This window comes from Bacillus rossius, chromosome 7 (genome assembly GCF_032445375.1).
Source record: "Bacillus rossius redtenbacheri isolate Brsri chromosome 7, Brsri_v3, whole genome shotgun sequence".
Lineage (NCBI taxonomy): Eukaryota > Metazoa > Arthropoda > Insecta > Phasmatodea > Bacillidae > Bacillus > Bacillus rossius.
This window is the reverse complement of record NC_086335.1, coordinates 56,054,990-56,078,924: the sequence shown is the minus strand read 5'-3', so window position 1 is coordinate 56,078,924 and position 23,935 is coordinate 56,054,990. Positions and strand designations below refer to the sequence as shown.

At 35.5% G+C, this 23,935-nt stretch overlaps 1 protein-coding gene across 2 annotated transcripts in view; it reads right to left on the bottom strand.

Moving 5' to 3' along the window:
- Positions 1-2,014: 2,014 nt before the first annotated feature.
- The window catches only part of LOC134534094 (SUZ domain-containing protein 1), a 34,729-nt gene continuing 12,808 nt past the window's right edge, over positions 2,015-23,935 (bottom strand). For both annotated transcript variants that reach the window (XM_063372136.1, XM_063372135.1), the window contains exon 5: positions 2,015-23,777. In XM_063372136.1, coding sequence (XP_063228206.1) covers positions 23,666-23,777 — 112 coding nt within the window. In that variant the 3' untranslated portion in view covers positions 2,015-23,665. The remainder of the gene's footprint in view (positions 23,778-23,935) is intronic.

Here is a 23,935-nt window from a genome sequence, read left to right as displayed (position 1 = left end):
AAAATAACTATAGCTCATGATTTGATGCTATGTGGAGATTTGATGTTTTAATAATCCTTTGTCAACAAGAGGGATTTACAAAGTTACCATGTTTTATATGTGAGTGGGACTGCAGAGAAAGGGATAGACATTGGTCAAGAAAACGAACAGTCCGTACGAACAACTCTTAACACCTGGCAAGGAACATTTTACACAAAACTTTAGTAGATCAAAAGAAGATTCTCCTACCACCTCTACATGTGAAGTTAGGCTTAATTAAACAATTGGTAAAAGCCTTTCTTAAAGATGCTGAATATTTTAAATATTTGTGTGAAAGATTACTCCAATTATCAGAAGCCAAACTGAAAGAAGGTTTTTTTTTTGTTGGGCCTGATATTTGTAAAATAATAATCAATACAAATTTTGAAGCAAGGATGACTACAATATAAAAGGAGGCCTGGATATTTAAGCTATTTGTGACTTAAGTATTTATGCACTGTGAAAGACCCAAACTATGAGCTTATTGTAGCTAATACGATAGACAAGTTCAAAAATCTGGGATGTTTAATGACTTGCAAAACAGTTACAACTTTTTTTTTTACTGAAAACTTGGGTGATGTGACTGAAGAGCAGGTGACATAAAGGTGATGGAGAAAGTGCCAGGAATGATGGAATATCTATGTAATGTGTGTGATTACTAGAGGCAATAATATAAGGTGAATAGCTATAAAACTGAAATAACTGTGAAATTTCAATAAACCGCCAAATACTGAAAACAGCTTAGCAGATTTTTTATGGACAAACAAGGGTAGGAGGGGTTATCCGCAACTTTCAAGTGCCTGCAACCAACATGATAGCCTTTTATGCAGAATATGCTGTCATGTCCTGCATTTGCCCTCGGCCTCCTCTCTCTGCAACCAACATGGCCGCCTCGCAACGAAAGCTGTATCCCAACAGGCTTCTCTACACCAGCCGTGGGATATAGGCTAAGAGTGGTGCAGCGAACATATCATAGATGGCAGCACGCATCTTTTGAACGGTTATAGCAGTGCATATGGATTTATTAATGACTGGATCATATAAAATGTGTGTCAGTGCGATATATGTTATAAGTAAATAATATCCTAGTGTGTGAATTACTGGGGAGGGCACAGGATGGCCTGTTTTTCTGTATTGGGGAAAGATTGTCACTTTGTCAGTGACCAATGTCTGAAGGAGCTGTATATAAGCTAGGTCGAAATGTGCCTAGCCAGAGATCCTTACCCCAGAGAAATCTGGGGGAAATAAAGCAGATAGTTTGGAAATTGGTTTATTGCTTTCTGCTCACCTCTCCCCTCCTCCTTCTTCTGGAGCGGCCCTTGGGTGCTCGCTCTAGAACCTCCCTATCCCTCTGGAGCGGCCCTCGGGTGCTCGCTCTAGATCTCCCACTTTCCTATCCTTGGAGCGGCCTTCGGGTGCTCGCTCTAGGGCTCCACCTAAAGCCCCCTTCCTCGCACTGTACCTGACTTCACCCCTCTTCTACTCCTGGCCCAGCAAAAGGGCAGGTTAGACCAATATCTGTGAGTCAAGGAGCAGCTGCCAGCCTACCAGTGGGCCTGTCGCCCCACCTCATGCCTCTCCATCACCCGACGCTGTTGCCGGGACACGTCAATTCAGCAGTGATTTCTGTGCCACTAGTTGCAGTAAAAGGGTCTCACAGCTACCCAAAAAATTTTGTTTACTGGACATGACATCGTGATTAAGGTAGATCTTATAAAACGTGAAATATTTAATCATTTTGTAAATATATTACTGTTAATGATTTTGTGTCAGGTTTCCCCCCACTGCTCAAATCAAATACAAAATTCCTGGTATCGTTAATTACCATGGTCAGGAAGTTGCACTTTCAAAATGTGTACATGCAAATTATCCTGGTAACTATAATGGCAGATTTATCTTCAGTTTATTTTTAAAAACATACCTACCACAAAATATAAAGCATTATTACCTGAAGGTATACTCCACTTATGAAACAAGTTAAATAAAGTATCTAAAATTAAATTTTAAGTTTTTCTGTAATATTTCTTTTGCAACAATATTAAACAATGTGGAAAACATTCATAATATATACACACATGCACAATTATACACTGACAAAAAAAATTTGACACCACACAAATTTATCATACATTATCCACTGTTAAAAAAAAAAATAATGTAATAAAATTATTCACAAGCTTCAAAACTTATTTCATAATTTAAAACATTTCTCAAAGACATGTAGTACACACATACCATTGTAAAAACTAGTACAGTCGATGCGGGTGACTTTGTCCTGTGAGGATGACTTTGTGCCATTGAGCATTTTATCAAATAATATTTAATAACAATCAAACAAAAAAAATTGTCCTTCTTCACGATAGTTAAAATTTGCACAGTTGGTGCTGCAATATGACAACATTGCATACTACTCTGCATAATACATGTGTTTTCAAAATGGCTGCTATGCATGATGGTCAATATTTTCATTGGTTTTTTTAGTGTTGTGAAGTGTTGTACTAAAACATAAAAGACTTACGATTTTAAAACTGGCTCCTTTGATATTCTACCACCAGGTATGTATTTAGCCACTTCCAGCATGTTTTATCGAACTGTTTCTTAAAAATATTTTATTTTAAGGTTGTGTTTCAGCAAGGGTGGCTTTGTACCACGTGGTACAATGTCGTCCACACAGGTACAAATCCACTCGGGCATTAATATTTTGGTTTAATATTTATTTTTGTGTATGTAGGTTAAATAACAAGTAGGTTATTACATTTAAGTACAGCAGATTTAATCTGTTTTCAGATATATAAATCCACAAAATGCCCAATAAATATGTGCCACACCCTGACTCAAGGGCTTACAGAAGATATTCAGATGAAAAGTTGGAAGCATGCCTTACAGACATTGCAACAGGAAAGATGTCAGAAAGGAAAGCTTCTGCACATTACAACATACCTAGGCAGACTATACGAAACAAGACCAAAGGTTTACACAGTGGCAAAATTGGCGGTCAGAAGGTTTTTTCTGATGATGAAGAAAAAGAGTTTATCCAACATATTTCGTGTGTAGCAAATTTGGGCTTTCCAATAACTAAGACTGATTTTCGTTTCATTGTCAAGAGTTACTTGGATAAGAAAAAGAAGAATATCAAGTGCTTTAAAAACAACTATCCCGGCCGTGAGTGGTGTAACCTGTTTTTAAAACGACATGACAAGGAATTGCGTGAACGTTTTGCACACAACATCAGCAAGAAACGTGCTAATGTAACAGAGAAAATTGTAATAGACTTTTTTGATCATTTGGAACAGGAACTGGATGGAGTACCACCTGAAAATATTTTCAACTTTGATGAGACTGGCATCAATGATGATCCAAGAAAAAAGAAGGTTATCTTTTCAAGAAAAAGTAAACATCCACAGTTGGTTGTGAACAGCAGTAAAGTTAACTATTCAGTAATGTTTTGTGGTACTGCTAATGGAGAAGTGCTACCACCATATGTAGTGTATAAAGGAACTCAACCTTTGGTAACATGGACTCAAGGTGGCCCACCCGGAACCAGATATGCTGCTTCAAAGAGTGGTTGGTTTGAACAAGCCACCTTTGAAAATTGGTTTGACACTGTTCTCTACCCAGAGTTAAAAAAGAAAGATGGACAGAAAGTTATAATATGTGATAACCTTACATCACACATCAGTTTGTATGTTTTGCGGCAATGTGACAAAGTCAAAACAAAATTTATCTGCCTACCTCCCAATAGCACACATATACTACAACCTTTTGATGTTTCCTTTTTCAGTCCATTAAAAAGCATTGGAGAAAGCTTCTTCACTCATGGAAACAAACCAAGGAAGGAAAGAAGTACACTACTGTAACAAAGCAAGCATTTCCTGAGTTGTTGCATGAGTTGCTTAAAGCAAATGCTCCAAAAGCATCAGATAATGTACGTGCTGGTTTCAGGAAAACTGGAATTTACCCCACGGATCGTCGGCAGCCCATTGGTAGCCTACCAGAGTTTGGACTAAATGACCTGAATATTTCTGATGGTGTTGGACAAGCTTTTCAAGAATACATTGAACACATCACTGAGAATTTCACATCCCCGAAGTCTACTTCACGGAAACGACTTCCAGTAGAACCTGGGAAAAGTATTAGCAGTGAGGAGGTGGCACAATATCTGGAAGAATCTGCACTGAAGAAGAAGTCCTCCAAAAGTGTGAAAGGAAAGTGTTTAAGAATGAAATTTGCACCAAGAAAGGCAAGTCATACTCAGGACAGTTCTAGTTCAGACTCTGAAGCAGGTAACTGTGAACTCATATTTGATGATACACCTGATGAATCTGCTGAAGAGTTTGACAGCTTCACAGAACAGCCATGTTCCAGCAGTTCAATCCAAACTTTGAAAAATAAAACACAATCTAAGGGTGATCTCTACAGTGTAAATGAATTTGTTGTTGTAGACTATGAAGGGACATTTTATCCAGGGAGGATCACTGAGATAAACAGGCAAAAGAAAGAACTTAAAGTCTCTTGTATGAAAAGGGCAGGGCAAGGATATTGGAAATGGCCTGAAGATAAAGACGAAATATTTTATGACATTAGTGCAGTGATTGATCGTGTGAACATGTCTTGTGTGCGGCAAGTATCAAAAAGAGGCCTTTTTTCCATCGAAAACTTAATTTTGAGCCAGCATTGGTCTGTGTAGTGTTAAACTAAAAAAAAAAGTTTTAACCCCTATTCAAGACATTTTTAGTTTGCTCTCAATGTTTTAGTATGTAATTTGTTAATATAATTGAAGTAAAATTAAACCAAAACATTAATATTGTGTGTGGAGTTAATATTTAAAGTGGAACAAATTCACCTGCTGTACAACTGTTCTCAATACAACACTATTTATGCGACAATTACCAACACGGTACAAAGTCACCCAACACATGTAGGTGACTTTGTACCACAACATTACTATTTTTTAATTTTCTAAAACTACACAGAAAATTAAGTTCTATATTGCTAAAGAAAGCACATTAAAAATACTTCCATACACATATTTAATAAATTAGTTTTAAATAAATTAGGTTCTTTAAATACATGTAAACATGCCTTAAGTGGTACAAAGTCACCCGCATCGATGGTACTGCTCAATAATAAGTTTTAAGCCACATCCTAATGCATAACAAAGTGAAAGAGATTCAGATAATGTAACTCCTCCCACTTAGCTTAAGTGTCTACATTTATCTTAGAACATCTGAGAAAGTAATTTCTTCTCAAAGTTGTAAAATCACTGTTAATGATTGCATAGAGCTACACTATTTTGTATTAATGGTGATTATTCATTTGAAGTGACTAAACCAACTCCGTACCATCTACACATATTTAAATGAGAACATATTGTCTACTTACATCCCATAACAATTGTAAACATTTTACAGCTTAGTGTTTTTATATATAATAAAAATGAGAGCAAGTCTTCCAGTAATTGCTAGTGATGTGTAAACATCTTAACCTCAGTAATGAGCAAATTAGTGTGTGCTTGTGTTGTAAATAAACTTATGAGTTCCTTGCATATTTTAAAAACCATGTTGCAATGAATCTTGCTGTACAATGAAGAGTGTGATAAACATTTGTTTTGCACGTACGTACTTCAGATGCCGCTAGAATTCGTTGCCTGGATCGTAAACGACTATCATGCACACATGGCAGCACGAAATAGAAGGAAATATTCAACTATTAAAAAAGGCACCAATAAAAGTGAAGAAGACCCTTGAAAAAAAAAATTACTAACCCCTGGGGCCCTATTCTTGACGCTGCCAGAATAATTCCGGTAGCAGAATGATCCGCAAGTTTCAACCCGCTAGACAGCTAAATGTCTATTCTTGAAACTGCTACTGCTGCTACCGGAATCAACATTGTCGGGTTTATGAAATGTCTTTATGGAAGTGTGGCAACGTTCAATATTGTATTGACGTCACTGGTAGAAGGCCAATCACAACGAGGGAAGGACCATTTATTATTAAAAGTTAAATGTTATCATTATACTCGTATCTTTTCTCTAGTTGATGGACGTGAAGGTTATGTAATATGTATAATAAATACAAAACTAATAATTAAAAATGAATGGTATGGCTTATATGAAAAAAAATCGGGGAAAAATATTGTGTTATGAAATGAACAACTTTATTTAATGTTAGAAAAAGTACTACAAACATACAAATATTTGCGAAAATATTTACAAATTCATGTGGATTTTTTTTATTAAAATTTACAATTCTTATCCCTTAAAAGTACTCGTTTTTTAGTTTATTGTTTCTGCTTACTTGATAGAATTTAAAATTCTTATCACTTAAAAGTAATCGTTTCTTAGTTTGTTTCTGCTTACTTTGCCGCAATTTTTTATGTTAGTGTAAAATTTGAGGTGAAAATATATTTTATGCGGTGTTTCTTGATTCAGCAAACAATTGTGAATGTGCACATTAAGATTTTTATAACTGCAAGTCAATACAAAATTATAAAATTTTATGAACATCATCTGGCAATTATCTCATGGTGCGGGGGGAAAATGGTAAAAGTTCCGTATTGCGTATCCAAGTTAACCTGTGATCCTGTTGGCATGATCCTGTACACCTGATCCTGTGGTTCATGATGCTTATTTTTTTAGCAGTGGGCAGGCGCGTAGCGCCGACGCATTTCGCGCGACAGCGCGAAATGTGAAGTTATTTATCATATAGGTAATTTTTTTTTACATCAGGTTTCGCGCTGTCGCGCAAAACAAGTCGGGGCTACACGCCTTCCCACTGATAAAAAAGATAAGCATCATATAATACAGATTCAGGTGTACAGGATTATGCCATTAGAATCAAAGGTATATCTGGATACACCTGGATAAACAATACAGAACTTATACCAAAGTTTGTTAATTTTTGGTGTAGGGGCTTCTTGAAAACAATCTTATGAATTTATCAACAAAATCTTTCAACTATATCTTCTTTCATCATTTATTTAATACTACTTGTGTGGGTTTTCATCGGTGTGTGTTGTTTTCAATCATATCATTTGCGGGGTAGGAATGTTGACTCTGTTTGCAAGATAGGGAAGGGTAAATAGAATAACCTTTATTTTCACAATCACTTATCATTGTTGGAAATTCATATATAAATGGACTCATTTCGAGTACTCTTCAATTCCGGGATGGATGCACTTTTAACAAATACATGTGCATAACCTAACTACCACTATAGTTTTGTTCCATCAAAACATGACACACGATTGCAATATTTGGTGTCAAATACGAATTACGTAACGTGGAAACTATGTTACCGGTATTGTATTTATCACAATATACGTCCTATAAGCCACAAATTTATACACAGCAAAAATTTCAATGTTTTTAATACTAAGTAGGTACCATATTAAGTACTTAATGGAAGATGGTAAATATAACTTTCGTAACGTAATATTTAAATACCTGCCATCGCAAATCACACAAACAAATGTAATAATACTTAAAACATTAAATATTAGTTAAATTGTTACAAAAGTTTTCTCGCCAAGCACACACGAATTTTGAAGGTTGAAAACATCACATGGCGTATTTTTATCTGAATAATCACATAACATAATGAGGCGAATAAGTTATTTCTGGTTTTAAATGAAGTAATCTAATATAAGTATATAAATACACGCATTAATTAACGAGATGTGTAGCTAACCTAAACTAACCAAACATACAAACGATTTAAATATTTTTCAGAACCATAACAGAGACTCCATTTTGGACAAATCATGGTTTCAAAGAATAAAACACGCTCAAATCTCTACCGGAATTGTGATTCCGCCAGCTCACGAGGTGGCGGAATATATCCGGTAGTTTGTGACGTAATTCCGATACATAATTCCGCTAGCGAGTGTTCAAGAATAGGGTTTAGCAAATTTCTGGTGGAATCAAGTAATTCCGCTAGCGGAATTCTTCCAGCAGCGTCAAGAATAGGGCCCCTGGCTTTGGACCTGATTTTCATTTAGGAATTTGATTAAAATACTGCCCATCTTGCTAAAATTCACTAAACAGTGAATACCATTAAGTTTCTGCACATTAGAATGGTTATAAATTATAACAAAGTATTAAAGGATAGTTGTACCGTTATAAATTTTTATTATTTAATACCTATTTTAAGTAAAAAAAAAAAAAATACAGGACTTTTATCAAATAACCCATCCAATGGACTCGGCAATGTATTATAGCAATAATATAAATAAAATGTTTTCACATATATTTGCTTACAGCACAATAATCCAGTATTTTGTCATGGGAAGAATAAGGTAAAAAAATACAGTTTTTCTAGTCATGAGGTTTGAAGCACATCAAAAATTATCTCTAGAGTTTATCAACTGCGTGTTCTATCACTGTACTGCACAGTGAATACGTAAAATGGATAAGGACCCAGCTTTCAAGATCATCATGGACAAATTAAACTCTGCAGAATTGTTTCTCTAGGACCTTATAAATAATAATAAAAAAAATTTGAAACACTTGTCCTAAAGAAGACATTTTCTACACCACTGCAGAACAATTGTTGGCTACATCTACCGACTAGTGTGAACCCCTTACCAGTCTAAGGCGATGGAAGCTTTAATGTGCCAGTGCTCTGATGTGCCGGAAAATACTAATTGGAATGCCTCGAGTATCTCATGGCTCAATTACCACCTTAGTCATTCAGGTAGAGTACATTTGTACACATTAGCTGGCTGTGGAAACTTGGTGCAAGTTCACAAAACAGTGAGGTAAAATTTTTAATTGTATTTGCATTACTTTTATATTATGTACCATAAAATTGGCAACAAATTTTCTACAAACAATGTATAAAACAAACTCCTCAGAAATGGTACTAAAGTAAAAAAATAAATAAATAAGCTGTATTAACCCAATGTAGCTTTTATGCACGGGATGTGCACTCATTAGAGATGCTTGAACGTTTTGTTTGTGTGCACGGCCGTAAGAGCGCTAGTGTGCTCACTGCTCAATGTTTGTTTACGATTCGTTGCCAAGGCTCATTTGTAATGGTGGCAATTTTTCTTTCGTATTTTTGTTTAGGACTTTAGGTTATTTGCGTGCTACTTGCTTATTGCTTCGTAGGTGGAAACTGGAAAATATCTGGCGTTTATTTATTCAATTATTTAGTGGCCATATCTTCATTGAGGTACATTGTTAAATTGAGTATAAAATTACGTATTAAGTAAAATACAATGCCGCCACGTGTACGAAAATGCTAGCTTGTGACATAGGTGGTTTTAGCATAAATAGCTACTTAGGTCATTCTTCCACCAATGTTTATAGTTAGTACTGTGCACAGCCATGAGTGCCGTATGCCATCACTGTGGTCATGACCGCTGCCACATGGTCGCGCTGGGCAACTGCGAAGTTAACCAGCCTGTCCCAGGTACCGTCGTGTACAGCATTCAAGTTATAAGTTTGGTTAACTTATTGCTCAACTAAATATTTCTGCATGTGTAGAGCAATTCCTCGTGATAGATATCTGCAATTGAGACATGAGCAAACACAAACAATGTATTTTCTATAGAAATTGTGCACTTTGATACATTTTCATGCAAGCACCAGCCAACTAATAGATTAAGTTGATGATTATTAATTATATTAATTTTTGCATAACATTATAGGTCATGATTTATTTAAAAATATTGTTAGGAGGTAAAAGTATTTTGAATTACAAAATCTTTTGGTGTCACATATGGTCATATGGTTCTAACCACGGTAAAATTGTATGCAAATTTAACAAACTATGCCATAAATAATGACTAATAAACAACACTGTACACAAACCTTTGTGGTTCCATGTCTGACACGAAAACAAATGTGTAAAAAAAAAAAAAAGACTATAGAGACTTTCGTATGGTGACATCATCTAGGGACCGGACCGTTCCAGAACCACAACAGTAGACATTTTTTAATAGATGTTTTTTGTGCAAAGAATAGTGTTTAAAGTGTCTATGGAACACACATTTTAGTAAAATTGATACTTTATTCCTCAAATCTCAGTGTTAATAACAAACTACCCTACACACATGCTCCCCACTGCTTCACAAATTAAGGTATGTTCTAGCAACAGAGCATGTCTTGTTTACTGGGTTCACACACTTGAATATTTTACAACAGTTCCCAATGTGTGTGCCATAAAGTATTGCACAGTTTTTAGAAAGCAAGAACATTCAACAACCGTATCTATAATCTTTTTTTAGAAAATTAATAAGTTAGAGAAATTTGTATGATGTATAATTAAAAAAGGTTATGATTCTATCCAAAATGTCATAACTATTGAAATCTTATGACAGAGCTTTTTTGAAAAAGTTCTCAGGTCTGCGCTATTTATCTTATTTCTTGCAATTTTATGCATTCAGCAGGAATTTAGACTAAACAAATTATTAAATAATTTTGTGGGCAACATATCTCGGACCAAGATGTTTTATTATTCTTTACTCTCCCCCCAACCGCTTCTGGGCATATACGGCATCACTTACCCACACTAATCAAGCAAATTGTATGGAGTTGGGTTGCAATGGTGAGATACGACTTGTATCTCTGGTCCCGTGGTTCCTGATATCACTTCAGCAAAGAGCTGCAATGGTTTCTTATTACAGGCCACAGCTGCTAATTCCTTTTGTGTTACTTCGGTAACAATCTCGGAGTACACAATATAAATATAATACACTGAGAAAACTAAAATTCAAACATTCATTTGCAAAATCCTTTTGTTGTGAAACCTTACGACATTTTGCTCATCAATACTCTTGGACCTTGAACAGACATTTCAAACGGGAACCTGCTTTGGTACGTGCACATACACTGCTGACCAGTAAAAATTAAAAACGCAACACCGTGTCAGGTCTACTTTGGGGGATGTGTACAACAGGGCAGGACAGCGACACTGGTGAGCGGAACATCGTACAGCACCGGCCGTTAGCTTTCAGAGACAGAGCGAACACCAAGGCCGTACCGAAAGGTTTCGGTGTTGAACCACGGAAAGTCGTGCCCTCGCAGGCTTGTGGATTGTCCTACAGCTAAATCGTAAGAAACGCAAGCACAGTGAAGCTGGTATTGCACAAGAGCGCCGAGGAGGTACAAACTGAGCAACATGCAGGAAGATAACGGTTCCACTGCACCGAGAGCAAGGACAAACATCTAGTGTGCACGGTAATCGTGGACTGTACAGCGCTAGTTCAGGCACTCGGAACTACCGTCGTTGTGCTAGCAGCACCACGATGGACACATCAATGTCACACCTTGGTGAGCTCTGCATGCTTCACTGGGTCGGCACATGGAGGGATGGTGTGAAGAGACCCTAATACGCTGAATGGCAACCTTCACATCACAGAAATATTTCAATTTTTATGGCACTGAAGTGCAACATCCAGAATCAGTTTAGCATAGGTAGGTACAGCACATATACAGATAATATGTACTACTTCTAAATCTGATCAAAAGAATGACATAGTGCTCTATTAATTATTATATCTTACATATAGACCCCACAGACACAACCAAATGAAGTGGCCAGCATAACTCTTAACAGTGGCTGCCATGCTAGTTTCTGTCATTCTACTGTCAAAACAGAGCAAGATGGTTCACATTTTGGGAAAACTTTAATAAAAATATTGGACAAATCATCCTGATGTAAGTCCACATAGGTTTCTCTAAATCGCACCAGGCAAAACTTCACTGAAGTGTGGTTGTAACAGGCACTGCAAAGTGCTCACCTTTTATAAGATGGAACGTAAAAAAAAAAATCTTAGTCTTTGCCAGTGATGTGTCAACACCTAACCTCGGTAAGAAGCAAATTCGTGTTATATTGCAAATAAACTTTTATAAAACTCTGGCACAAAATTTAATGCAGAATTGTTAAACATAATGCTAAGTATGATAATTGATAAATATACAAAAATATTCATTCCAGGAAAAAAAAAAAAATAACTAATTTTTTTTCCCAATTTAAAACACAACTGATTATAATTCTGTTTAGCAAGATGGTACTATTGATTTCTCAGGCTAGCTGAAAAACAGGAGTGCCAAATGTGTTCAGCTCAAAGCTGAACCTGTGACATTTCCCCGACAGGGATTCTTATCGCCTGCGTTTTTGAGTACACTTCTTTAGGTGTGTTGAGAGTGAAATTTAAGTATGTACCAGAAATGCTCGTTTCCCCCTACAGCAATTACCCTAACCACTGACCTGACCCACTCTCAGCGTCAGGCACGCTATTTATAAAAACCACGCAGTGGGATCTCAGGGTGCCCCACACGCCGACAGACAACACTCGAAGCACGCAAACACAATCGCTCTATGAAAACGCCTAGCGGCAGACAGGCACAGCTGTGGTCCAACCACCTTGATAGGCGCACAAAGGTGAAGTCCTCGGAGAGCCGAAAGCGTCTGTCTTCGGGTAACGTCGGGAAGCGACTGCGGCGAGCAATGGCCGCCGAGGTAGCGGGAAAGGGTGTTTGGCGCCAAGCACCCTGGACAGTTATCCTGTTTCCCGTCGTGCCGCGGACGTAATTAGTAAACGAAATACATAAAAATTACAATCAATTTGGATATAAAACCATATGGCACTTAGGGAACAAAACAAAAGACTTTCACAGTATTATTATTTCTTGGGAGCGGAGCACTGATTCTACAGCGCCCTCTTGCGGCGGCGCGCTATTTAAAAACACGTCAGCCGGGAGGATTAACAGGAGGGGAGCAAGATGGTGGCACATCGGGCTCAGATGGGTACAGCCCTGGACTACGTCAATATTAACTTTCGTGAACATTGAAGGATGTACTAAGCATACTGGTGTACCAAAGTAATTTTTATGGAAATGTAACTAACCTGAAATACATTTGACAAACTTGAATAATCATAAGACAATTGTAACACATATGATAACACTAAGTATATGTATGTATATTTGTTTTTGCTTAAATGACAGAAATCAGTCTATAAATAATTCCGGCAAACAAACACCATCACCATATTGAGCTGATTCAACATTTAAGTTTTAACAGAAGAATTTCATTACAAAATTATTTTATTCGACATGGCATCAAATGTATGAAAACCCTTTTGGGAACCGCTGCTCTATTGTATTACGAATGCTGCACTATCTCTACATTTCAATGTTAACTAAGGATTGTCAAAATTGTAATGCATATTTTAGTTGTCATTTTTTATGGCTACAAATTATAACAAAGTATTAAAGGAGAGTTATACTGTTATAAAGTTAAGTTTGGCACACCCTAGATCATCCTCCGATATTCGCAGAAGTTAACATATACGGATGAATCATACGGGTTCGCCATATTTTCTAAATTTCCGAGAATAAACAGATGGCAGCACCATGTTTACACATTTCTGTTCCAATTACCTTCCGTTCCATTCACGAATTTACACCTACCAAATACCGTATAGGCGTATACTGAGAACTAACATGTTTACACACACACAAAAAAAAAATCCTGTCTTATCCAGTTCTTAAAATTATTTATCGTAATCTCATTTTCAACCCCTTCCTTTGATTTCTCCTATTTTCTTAGCCACAAAAGGATGTAAAAAAAATCCATTATGTTCTCCTGTAATAATCGCCTATATTACATGCATCGACCAACTGTGCGACTGTTCTGCTATGCTATCGTGTGCATTAAAATATACTATGCACAAAATATAACTACAATATTTAAGTAACTGGGTCAAGTGGTCAAATGAACAACTATTTGTCAAACAATAAATTACGAATGAATTAAAATACTTTATAAAATTGTATTTTATCATGTTTTATGGCAAATTATTTACTAACTCCTATCACACTTACAATATAAAACAATTTAATTTAAAACAATTTAATGAACATTTTAATTTTGTTTTTGTGTTAAACAATTTTAAAAGTAATTAAAAACATATGCACCTGTAGCCATGTTTTATCAATGTTGTATGAACACAATATAATTTTCAATTTTGCTCATCATGCATACATATGCACATAAAACCATAAGGCACTTTGTATGGTTCGCTTTGAAATAGTAATGATCTAAGTACAATATTTTAAAACAACAGTTGGAAGGAAATCAAGCATAAATCTTTGGTAAATTAGTAATTACAACTTGCTGTGTACACAACAGCTCAATAGAATCAGTATATGATATATTTAATAAATTGTGATATTTTTTAAAGATTTATGTTACATTCAAAGCTAAAGAATTCTAGCAAGAAGAAAAATTATATTCATTAGTAAAGCAAACATGGATGTGTATAAAATACCACTTCAAAATAATATCACTTTCACATAACAGCTTTAAGATTCTCACACTACACAAATGTTTGCATTATCTTATCCACACACCACAATATCATTTTAACAATGCAACCGTATTACATATGGTTATGTAACTACAAGCAACATTTTATGAGAAATGAAGGGAAAATATGCAAAGTATACACTATTTTACATGTTATCAATTACTATTAGTATCCATAACTGACCAAAAAATACTTCTTAAAATGTATACAAATGTGTAACATGATTTCAAAAGCAAATTTTTTCCCCAGAATTATTTTCTCTAAACTGCAAAATGGAATATTAATGGCTGTTATATGTCAGGGTGGCCAGCAAGTCAGTATAAAAAAATTCCCTGACTTTTCCAGGTCTTAAAGAAAATTCCCTGACCACTATAAAATACAAAATTTTTACACGATATATATTGTAGGCCTATCAATGCAACTACTTAAAATGCATTAATTTCTCAGCAAAGATACAAAAATAACAATGTGGCAACTATGCTAACACAGAATTACTGAAAATTTTAAATTATATGTGAGTAATAAGCAACATGTAATAAATTTATTCAATGGAAAAATTGACAAAAATATGATTATTCACCCTGGCGGCTTCAAACTCTTCACAGCAGTTCACATAAAATAAATTGCACTTTAATAGTGTGTTTATTAAGTAGTTTAAACATTTGATCACACATTTGAAGATAGCATGCCTGTTGATGTGATGTTCAACAAAATGACTCTAAATCTGAATAAAGTTGGTATTGTTAATAAATAAATAAAAATGCTGAAGACACAGGTATAATTACTGAAAACTATCCAAGATCTCACTTCTCATGTTTGTTAGCCATAAGTTTCCCACACAGCCATCCTAAATTGTAAAGAAATTACTATATGAAAAAACTTGAAACATAGATGTATACACACTTGTTTTCTTTTGTAGCTGCGAACAACAACATACCACTAATTCAAAGACAAAATTTCTTTCTCAATTAATTCAACTTCCCTCTGTGCATTTAACATAAGTGCAGCTTTTTTTTGACTCGAGCTCCTTTACCAGAGCGGCAGCTTTCCTCTTCTTCAACATTTCCTTTGATAACGCATATTCTGATTCCTGTTTCTTTTCATTCGCTTCTTTGTACCGAGCATGGGCATTTTTGACAGAATGAATCAGAGGATTGGTGATGGTTAACTTGTTCAAACCTCCAACGTTGGTGACAGCATCATACACGACTCTCCTTGCAATCAATTACCACGTTTCTATGTCGGGTTCAAAATGTTTTAAGAACACTTACCGATTCGAAAACGTCCATGGAAACGGGTTCCAAAACGTTATGAGTTTCAAGGTCGATACACCAAAATTGTAGGATGGAATGGGATTGAGCAGAGGGAAAAATGGCATGGAAACGGTTAACGTATTGGAAACGGATAGAAAGCAAATACGCACAGCATTTATTACCAATGGCAGTTGTTTATAACACTTTAAAGTGTGTTGCTGTTTAAAAATGACGAGTGTTAGTAGGAATGTGTGGACAACAGAAGTGTTAGTTTTGCTTATCCATTCTATTTTCGTACGGAAAGTATTTAGGACGTAGTAGAATGACAAATCACCTGTTTGTGTTTATTTACTTACGTCTTTATTTATTTCATGTGAGCCAACATAAATTTCAATGTCGCCACCCTTATAACAAGCAAATATATCAAGCGAATCGAAGTCGTTTTTAACTGGATCTAATTATTGCATGGAAACGGGTATCGTACACAAACTAAATTGGATACCCGAAACGTTTTAAACCCGACATGGAAACGTGGTAAATGATTCTTCTCTCATATTCACTATCAAACTTTCAGCATTTACCGAAAAACCTTACTGAGTTAGACAGCAGTTAACATGAAGTGTCAGAGAAATGATAATACCAAGCGCCTAGTGTTTGATTTTAAAAATACCGAACACAAAAACGAAACTAGCAAACCGCCATTTTGGGGTACAGCCTAACCACAAAATCTGTGTAGAAACACATTCTAATGTGGAGAATACTTACGTGATAAAAAAACACTGCGGCGACTTTCCACTTCAATCGGCATTCGCAATTTCGCATATCAATCACATTAACAACGTATTACATAACCAAGAAGTCAATAACGAATAAGTGCATAGCGACGGTCACGTTTCTCGCAGTTGCGCATTTTCCATTTGATTACGATATTTTCGACTGCATTGGGTACCAATCTCAATATCTCGCAGTCACGCATTACAATCGATTACGAAAAGTTCGATTGCTCTCGAAGACGTAGTCTGATGTTTTACTAGTTGAACATCACGATACATTTAATAAATACACACGTGCTTTTCAAATCTGGAATGAAGATTTATGATTAGAAAAGATTTTGAATCGCTAAACACATGACATTTTTCATAAAAGTACATAAACACAGACTGAATCACCTACAAAAAATTTCCCTGACAGCTAAAAAAATTCCCTGACTTTTCCAGGTTTCCTGGAATTCCTTGACTTTTCCCGGTTTTCCCGGTCGCTGGCCACCCTGTATGTGCAGAACTAGAAAATTAAAAAAAAAAAGTCACACTTACCTGCTATTAATAATCACACATTTGTAAAATCTAAATAGAAGTTGATAGAGAATACAGTTATAAAATATATACCCACCATTAAAAATCATAATTATAGGAAACAAAATCACTAAAATAAATCTAATTATGTTCAGTTATGGTGAAAAATTAATGAACCCCATACAAAACATGTTTCAACCACTTTATAGTTGGTTATACATTGGTACAAATTAGTTGGATCACAGCAAGCAATAATTAAAAATGTATCATGCAACCCAATAATCAATACTTCGGCCTTAACAATGATTATTTGTACAGAATGTTTTAAAATCCGTGGAATACACGTTTATGAGTGACAAAACACAACTACAAGCATAAATCACCACACAATATGTGCTCGGAACGAAACCTGTAAGCCCTAGAGAGCACTTTCCTGCAAACTACATAAACGTACAGTTCACAGCAACCATCATCATTTGAACTGAGGATCCCCAATCTCCAGTGAGATGGGTGAATATGCGAATAAATAAAACAAGTGATAGGCATTACATGTACAGGCTTGTGGACGGCAATGCAAAGGAAGCACAAAGATTTTAGCGGGAATGTTTTCCAACCAGATATGTGCCATATACGAGAACCTTTCAGCGACTACACCAGCATCTCTGCAAAAGGGGCTTGTGTGCAAATTGCTGGTTGAATACCAGGCCTGCAAGAGGCATGTCCCATCATTCCGTCTTGTTTCTCGTAATTTCAAAGCATAGCATGTACTTGCCCTTTAGAGATTCACAGATTCAATTCCAAGCATATTTATATATGTAAAATAGGATTTAGGTATGTATGATGTCGATAACTCAGACACCGTTTGACAGATCGCCCTGAAAGTTGGCAATTTTCGCACTATATATTTTGCTGTAATTCGCCACTAGATGGAGGCTGCAGCGCATTAACTTATAAACAGTTCAACCGATCACCATGGGTAAACAGAAAATCATAGGCCACAGACAAACAAACAGCAATTGTGTGTCATTTCTCAATGTCCACCACACCGTCATACAGCTCAATCCATTTTGCTTTAACTCGCGGACAAAATCACCCTGTGTTCAGCCCGGGCAACGCCGGGTACTGCAGCTAGTCTACTGTATGGTGCTTGTCTAGTTGTGTTCTATCATTCCCCTCCCCTCCAAAATGTACGTACCATAAATTTTGAAACATTCAGTATGATTAAAAAAAAACACACTATTGAGCAAACTGGTAACAGGCCGACTTTATTAAAAAAATTAATTTGCAAATCTAAAATAATTTGCAACTGTTAATTTATCAAAAGATTAACTAACTCTGATAAAGCAACACCAGAACACCTAAAATGGCATTAACTTCATAAATATACTCATTTAATTTTAGAATACTCAGTGTACTGACAGTCATACATATTGGCATTACATTGTCACACAATTTCAACAAAAATATTCATTTTCCTCACAGCTGTGCAGCAAAAGCAAATGTTTCCTTTAGCACAACCTCACCATGGAAACCAGAATAAAGATTTGATTTTATGAATATGAAAAAAGCACTTGTGAAAGGTATAATTTTGAAGTAACATATATTTTGGCATATTTTTTTTTAGGAAGATTTTGATTTCAAGAGGCTTCTATTTTTTAACTATAAAGTTTGATTAAAAAAATAAAGCCAGCAAATTTTCATTCAAGTGACCCCATACATGTATTTACTTGGGTAAGAGTTAGCATTCTGCAGCCACAATGCTTCTGTTCTATCGACATAGGCAATTTTAAACACATTCTAACAAACACTGCTAATTTAAATATTTCCAGCCAAGACACGTACAAAATAATTTAAGAAATTTTAACTATTTACAAAGCATAACAAAACTTAATTATAAGTAGTTCATTAAATTGGTAAATATTCAGCACAGGGACACATTGTAACAAAAGGGAAAAAAAGTGTTGAAAATTAATTATTTGATATTATTACCTTCTTCCTAATCACTGCGTAAAACAGTGTTGTGAAATTTCTATAATTTCATTAGCTACAGCACAATCCATTTTACTGAATGGCTAAATATGCTCTGTAAACTATACTTTGTTTACTAGTTAGTTGCAATTATGCCAACTGTAAAGTATTTGTACCACAGGGTAATATGACTATGAGGTATCTGGAAAGGTGCACTAACCTTTGTTATGGAGACTTACATTTTTTAATATGTTTTGTTATTATCTTTGAATTTATTTTACATGATTATTTGTTATACTGTAAACGAAATTATCACTTCGAGTGGAATAGTTTGACTACATTTTGAACTGTTCAGTTGACCGTCTGTTTTCAAATATACCTTTTTATAACGTAAACATAGAAATGTAAATTTGTATTGTGCCTTAATTTAGTAGCCAAAAAGAGTTTTCCACTAGTTATCCCTGATCCTACTGTTTACTTGATACTAGGTGCAACATGATCCTGTGGTTCTCCAGATATTGTTAGGAATATAGCCTATTTGAGACTGTTTTTAAAACAGACAGATATTTAATGGCAGTACATTGCTCATGGAGTATATCCAGAGAATCAATTAGGGTGGAAACCAGTCTTAGCCACAGCATACTGCTCTCCCCAATTTTTAAAAAAAGTTTATTAAAGATATTTGTTTTCTGATTATATAACAGCTATTTATTTCTTTTAAGCAGTAGTTGTATGTTAGAAACATGTTTTGGTGATCAGTATATATATTATGTAATGTTTTTAATATTTCTGAGGAGTTGCTTACTTTATTAAGAAAAAGTAGTTTGAAGGTAATTTTTCTTAATTTAGCTTACCCATTAAAGTTTTTATGAGCTTTAACATTTTGCTTTTGTAATATTTGTCATGGTTCTGTGTGAAAGTGGGATAATGCATAATCTCTTGACAAGGAAGTTAGAAGAGAAACAGACAGACACTGCTTGTGCTTGGGAAAGACTTGTGGTTTGGGTTGAAATGCTGTTGCCAGGCTCCAGTATTAGCTGATATTTTATGTGTATTTTTGTGATGGGTTGGAAATTACATCACATAATCATCTTCCGTCCTTCTGAGCAGACGGGCGGCAATTGTAGTTAGTCAGCGTCTGTACTGGGTACCGATAGGTCGCGTGTCAGGCAGTGGCTCAGAATTAACAAAGGAACGTAAAGACAGAGTATTTCGCGGCTGTGGTCTACGCAATATCATGTGTTATGTATTTAACCTTCTGTTTTGTTTTTCAAAACTTTAATTTAGTAATTTTGGGCAAAGTCATTGGTAACAGCCAGCAACAATGATATCATTGTTCCGATGATGTAGTCTTTCCGGCTTGTACTGTTGAGTTGTTAGAAACCACTGGATTTACAAACAAACAGTTATGATTTTCACTTTCGGTACCAACTAACAGTTAATTTGTGTTTTGGAGTCAGAGATGTTTTATGTAACTTGTTTGTATTTTTCGTCATGGACTTGTTTTCATGGTCGGAAGATGGCAGCCATTAAGACTTGTGAATTTTAGATAAGGATTAATAAAAAGCAGAAAAAATCAGTAATGGTTGCCAGATAGACTTTATTTTGATAGTCAATCGTTGACAGTAACATTTTTTTTTCTGGAAATTAAAAATATTTCAATATTCAATCCAAATCTCAAGTGTTTATGTATGTGCAATCTAGACTAATTTGAGCTAGTCAGAGGTTTGGATTGTTACAAAGTTGTGATTATCTATATATCAAGTAAACAGTAGGGTGGCGAGAACAGGATCAAATATATATCTAGTGTAAAACTTATTAAAATTTATTTATTTAATCACAACCCAAATTATGCCACTATATTTACATCACAGATAAAGTTGACAAACATTACATCAACTGTAAACCAATAAACATCATTGAATTGTTGTACCTAAACTAACCATTAAAATGGCAATTTCGGTTAAACTATTAACATACCTATTAAGTTAACTTTTGGCAAAAGTAAACACATTTATAACTGCATTAGCAGACATTTCTGAATAATGTGCAATAAAGGTAAGATTAACCACTTTATAGAGAGCAAAAGGTAATAATATTACACACTAAATTATGGCAAATCTTTTAACAAAATTAATTGCTTGATTTAATAACTTATGATATTAAAAAAAATAAAAACCCTATTATAAATTTGAATGATGCTTATAAATTATTACATGTGAGTATATGTGTGTACAAATGTACCTATAAATAAATATTTTAATTTCCTATATGGAATTTTCCTCCCAAATAAGTATAAATACTGCCTGGGTCAGCCCGGTCAGGCATACGAGCTCCAAGAGTGCGAAGGGAGACACTGACTCACGCATCACGCAACAGGCACCGAGCCGGCACGTAGTCTTCGCGTCGGTCACACACCTTTACAAGACCCTATCATTTCATACACAATACCCTGCATGTCCCTGTACCACTTACAATACTGTGTGTTGAATTATTCATACCTAAAAGGCCAGTGAAAACATTCATTTTAGTCTTTTTCACTGACGTTAAAGACAAAACCATGGAACGAAACTTGCATACAGAAGTGTAATGGCTCTTAAATGCTATAAATATTGAGTGGTTTGTAAACACCATGTTAACAGCTTCAGAAGGGCAGCCAACTTCACAACTAAAGTATATCAAAATAATAATTCAATATTGAAATTTTTTTAATATTTTTACACATGATGGGGAAGTGCCGTTATCTTTATTATATAAAAACAATAAATGAATGAGCACTTAACATCACATTAACATTGAAGTCATTAGAGACAGATGAGAGGTGATGAAGAGAACAAAGTATTCAAAATAAATAGGTTAAGGAAACTGGAATTTCCACAGAAGATCCAGGGGCACACAGCAATGTCCGCCTTGATTCCCGCTTAGGGAACATCAGAACCCGGGACACCTTGGTTGGGGATGAGTGATCTGACCTCTCGACCACTGTGACAGTTGTAAACCCGACCACACTGCAGTTTTTCCAAGAACAATGTCTTTACTAATATTGCCAGGTAACGTAAATTAATCTTTGATGAAAATACATTAGAATAATTAGTGATTACTGTACGTTATAGTTGAAACCACAATGATACATCAAACCAAATATCTATTAAGGGGCCCGCCTACCTGGGCACACATACGGTGTGCAGAGCTTCAGGAAAAACAACGCGATTTCAAAACTACTCAAGATATCCGAGTGGGGCCTATTTACGAATAGCATTTAAGAGTTCGCTGAGGACCGAAAAGTACTTTTAATTTCGGATTAAGTTTTTAAACTGTCTTTTTAGAAGCGTTAAAATGCCTAAAACGCGTGTTTTCAGAGTAATTTTTAGGCATAAAACAATCAGTACAGATTCTTGAAAGTACTTAAGGGGCTTGCATAACACCTTTATCTTCATTTCTCCGCCATATAATGTTACGGTCACCGCTCAAATTTCACAGTTATCCTGTGACGACGAGACGAATGCGCGCCAGTTCAGAGACTTGCGCTTAGAGGCTATACCGCGCTAGAAGCACCAGCGAGCGTCGCGCTTATCATCCCGCCTCACTAACACACACACACCCCTGACGAGGCGGGCCCCTTAATAGCACAAAGGTAATCAAGTGAAAATACTACCAGTAATTTACTTTTGTACAGTCAGCATCATAAAAATAAATCTGCACCAATTACTAATGTACATCTCAGGCTAAAAACACAAACTAAAATTCCACAGCAAGATAGCATCAGTCTACCTCCATTGTGCTAATCTTTGGAATAGCAAGAAAGCCATGGTGAGGTAAGCTAAAATATTCAAACTGCATTTGCCAATAAACACTCACTACTCTTTCACACACACATCTTAGAAACTGACAAGAAAAGATCTGTTCAGTTATGGCTGTCGATAGTCATACAAACACAACAGTGGCAAGAAACTACACACACACAAACTGAAACCAATGGAAAGCCAAAAATAAATCCACTCAGTTTCGTACACTGTGAACAATTGTCATTCTTTTGACCTCAGCGTTAGTTGTATAACATTTGATCCCAATAGTAATTTCATCACCTGAAGCATTATATTCCTAACTATAGAAAACAAGTTTAAATACACTGAGATGTTATGTTTTTAAAAATAATTGTGTCACTGTTGCTAAAACAAAATCCATAAAACTTTAAAATAAACAAAAAAAGTGTAAAATTAAAAAAAAATTACAAACTAAAATGATACATAACAGAAAGTTCTCTCTTCCTGTAGAGGATGATAACACAGCAGAGCAAGAACAAGAAGTGGATCCAAAGGCTCTGCTCCAAGCTGTTACAACTGTGCTATGCACCCGTTTCTCAAAACTGCTACACAAAACTTGATCATCAAATAAAATTTAAAATATAATTTTATATTTAAAATATCTATAAAGAAGCACACTCCTTGATAAATAGTTGCAATGCAATCGTATAAAAAACTGTTATTTTGCTCTTACGACTAAAATAAACATGCACATTCATGAAAAATTACATACGTCCTATACTTTCACATCCTATGCTATTAGTGCAGTATGGCTGCGGTATAGATGCGCCGACTACAACCAATTCTATCCACAATATACATTGTGACCTTTTATACATATGTACACATACAAAAATGATGGCTCAGTAGGCGATATGCTGAAACATCCAATATAAATTAATATCAAAATTGGAGCGACCAATCTTCTGTAACCCCGACCATCACGGCCGTTTGTGATTTCCGCACAATGGATCGTGTTCCGATGGTAATCAAACTAAAAATCTATCCGTCACTACCTGCGTATATTGAACCCTCTTGTTCCGTCAGGTCCCTTAGGAAGACGAATTATGTTGGCATTTTCACATGTCCTTAACACTTCCATTTTTGACTGAATTTTACTTATCCTGAAAAAAAAACAAGAAAGAGTCACATACAAACATGTTCAAGTTAACTTTCAGTGCAAAATTTACAGCCCCAAACAACATACAAAAAGTTGACCAGATGACATCATCTGGTGGCGTTGATAAGTCTTCCGTAATCAAGAACACTATTATATTTAAAA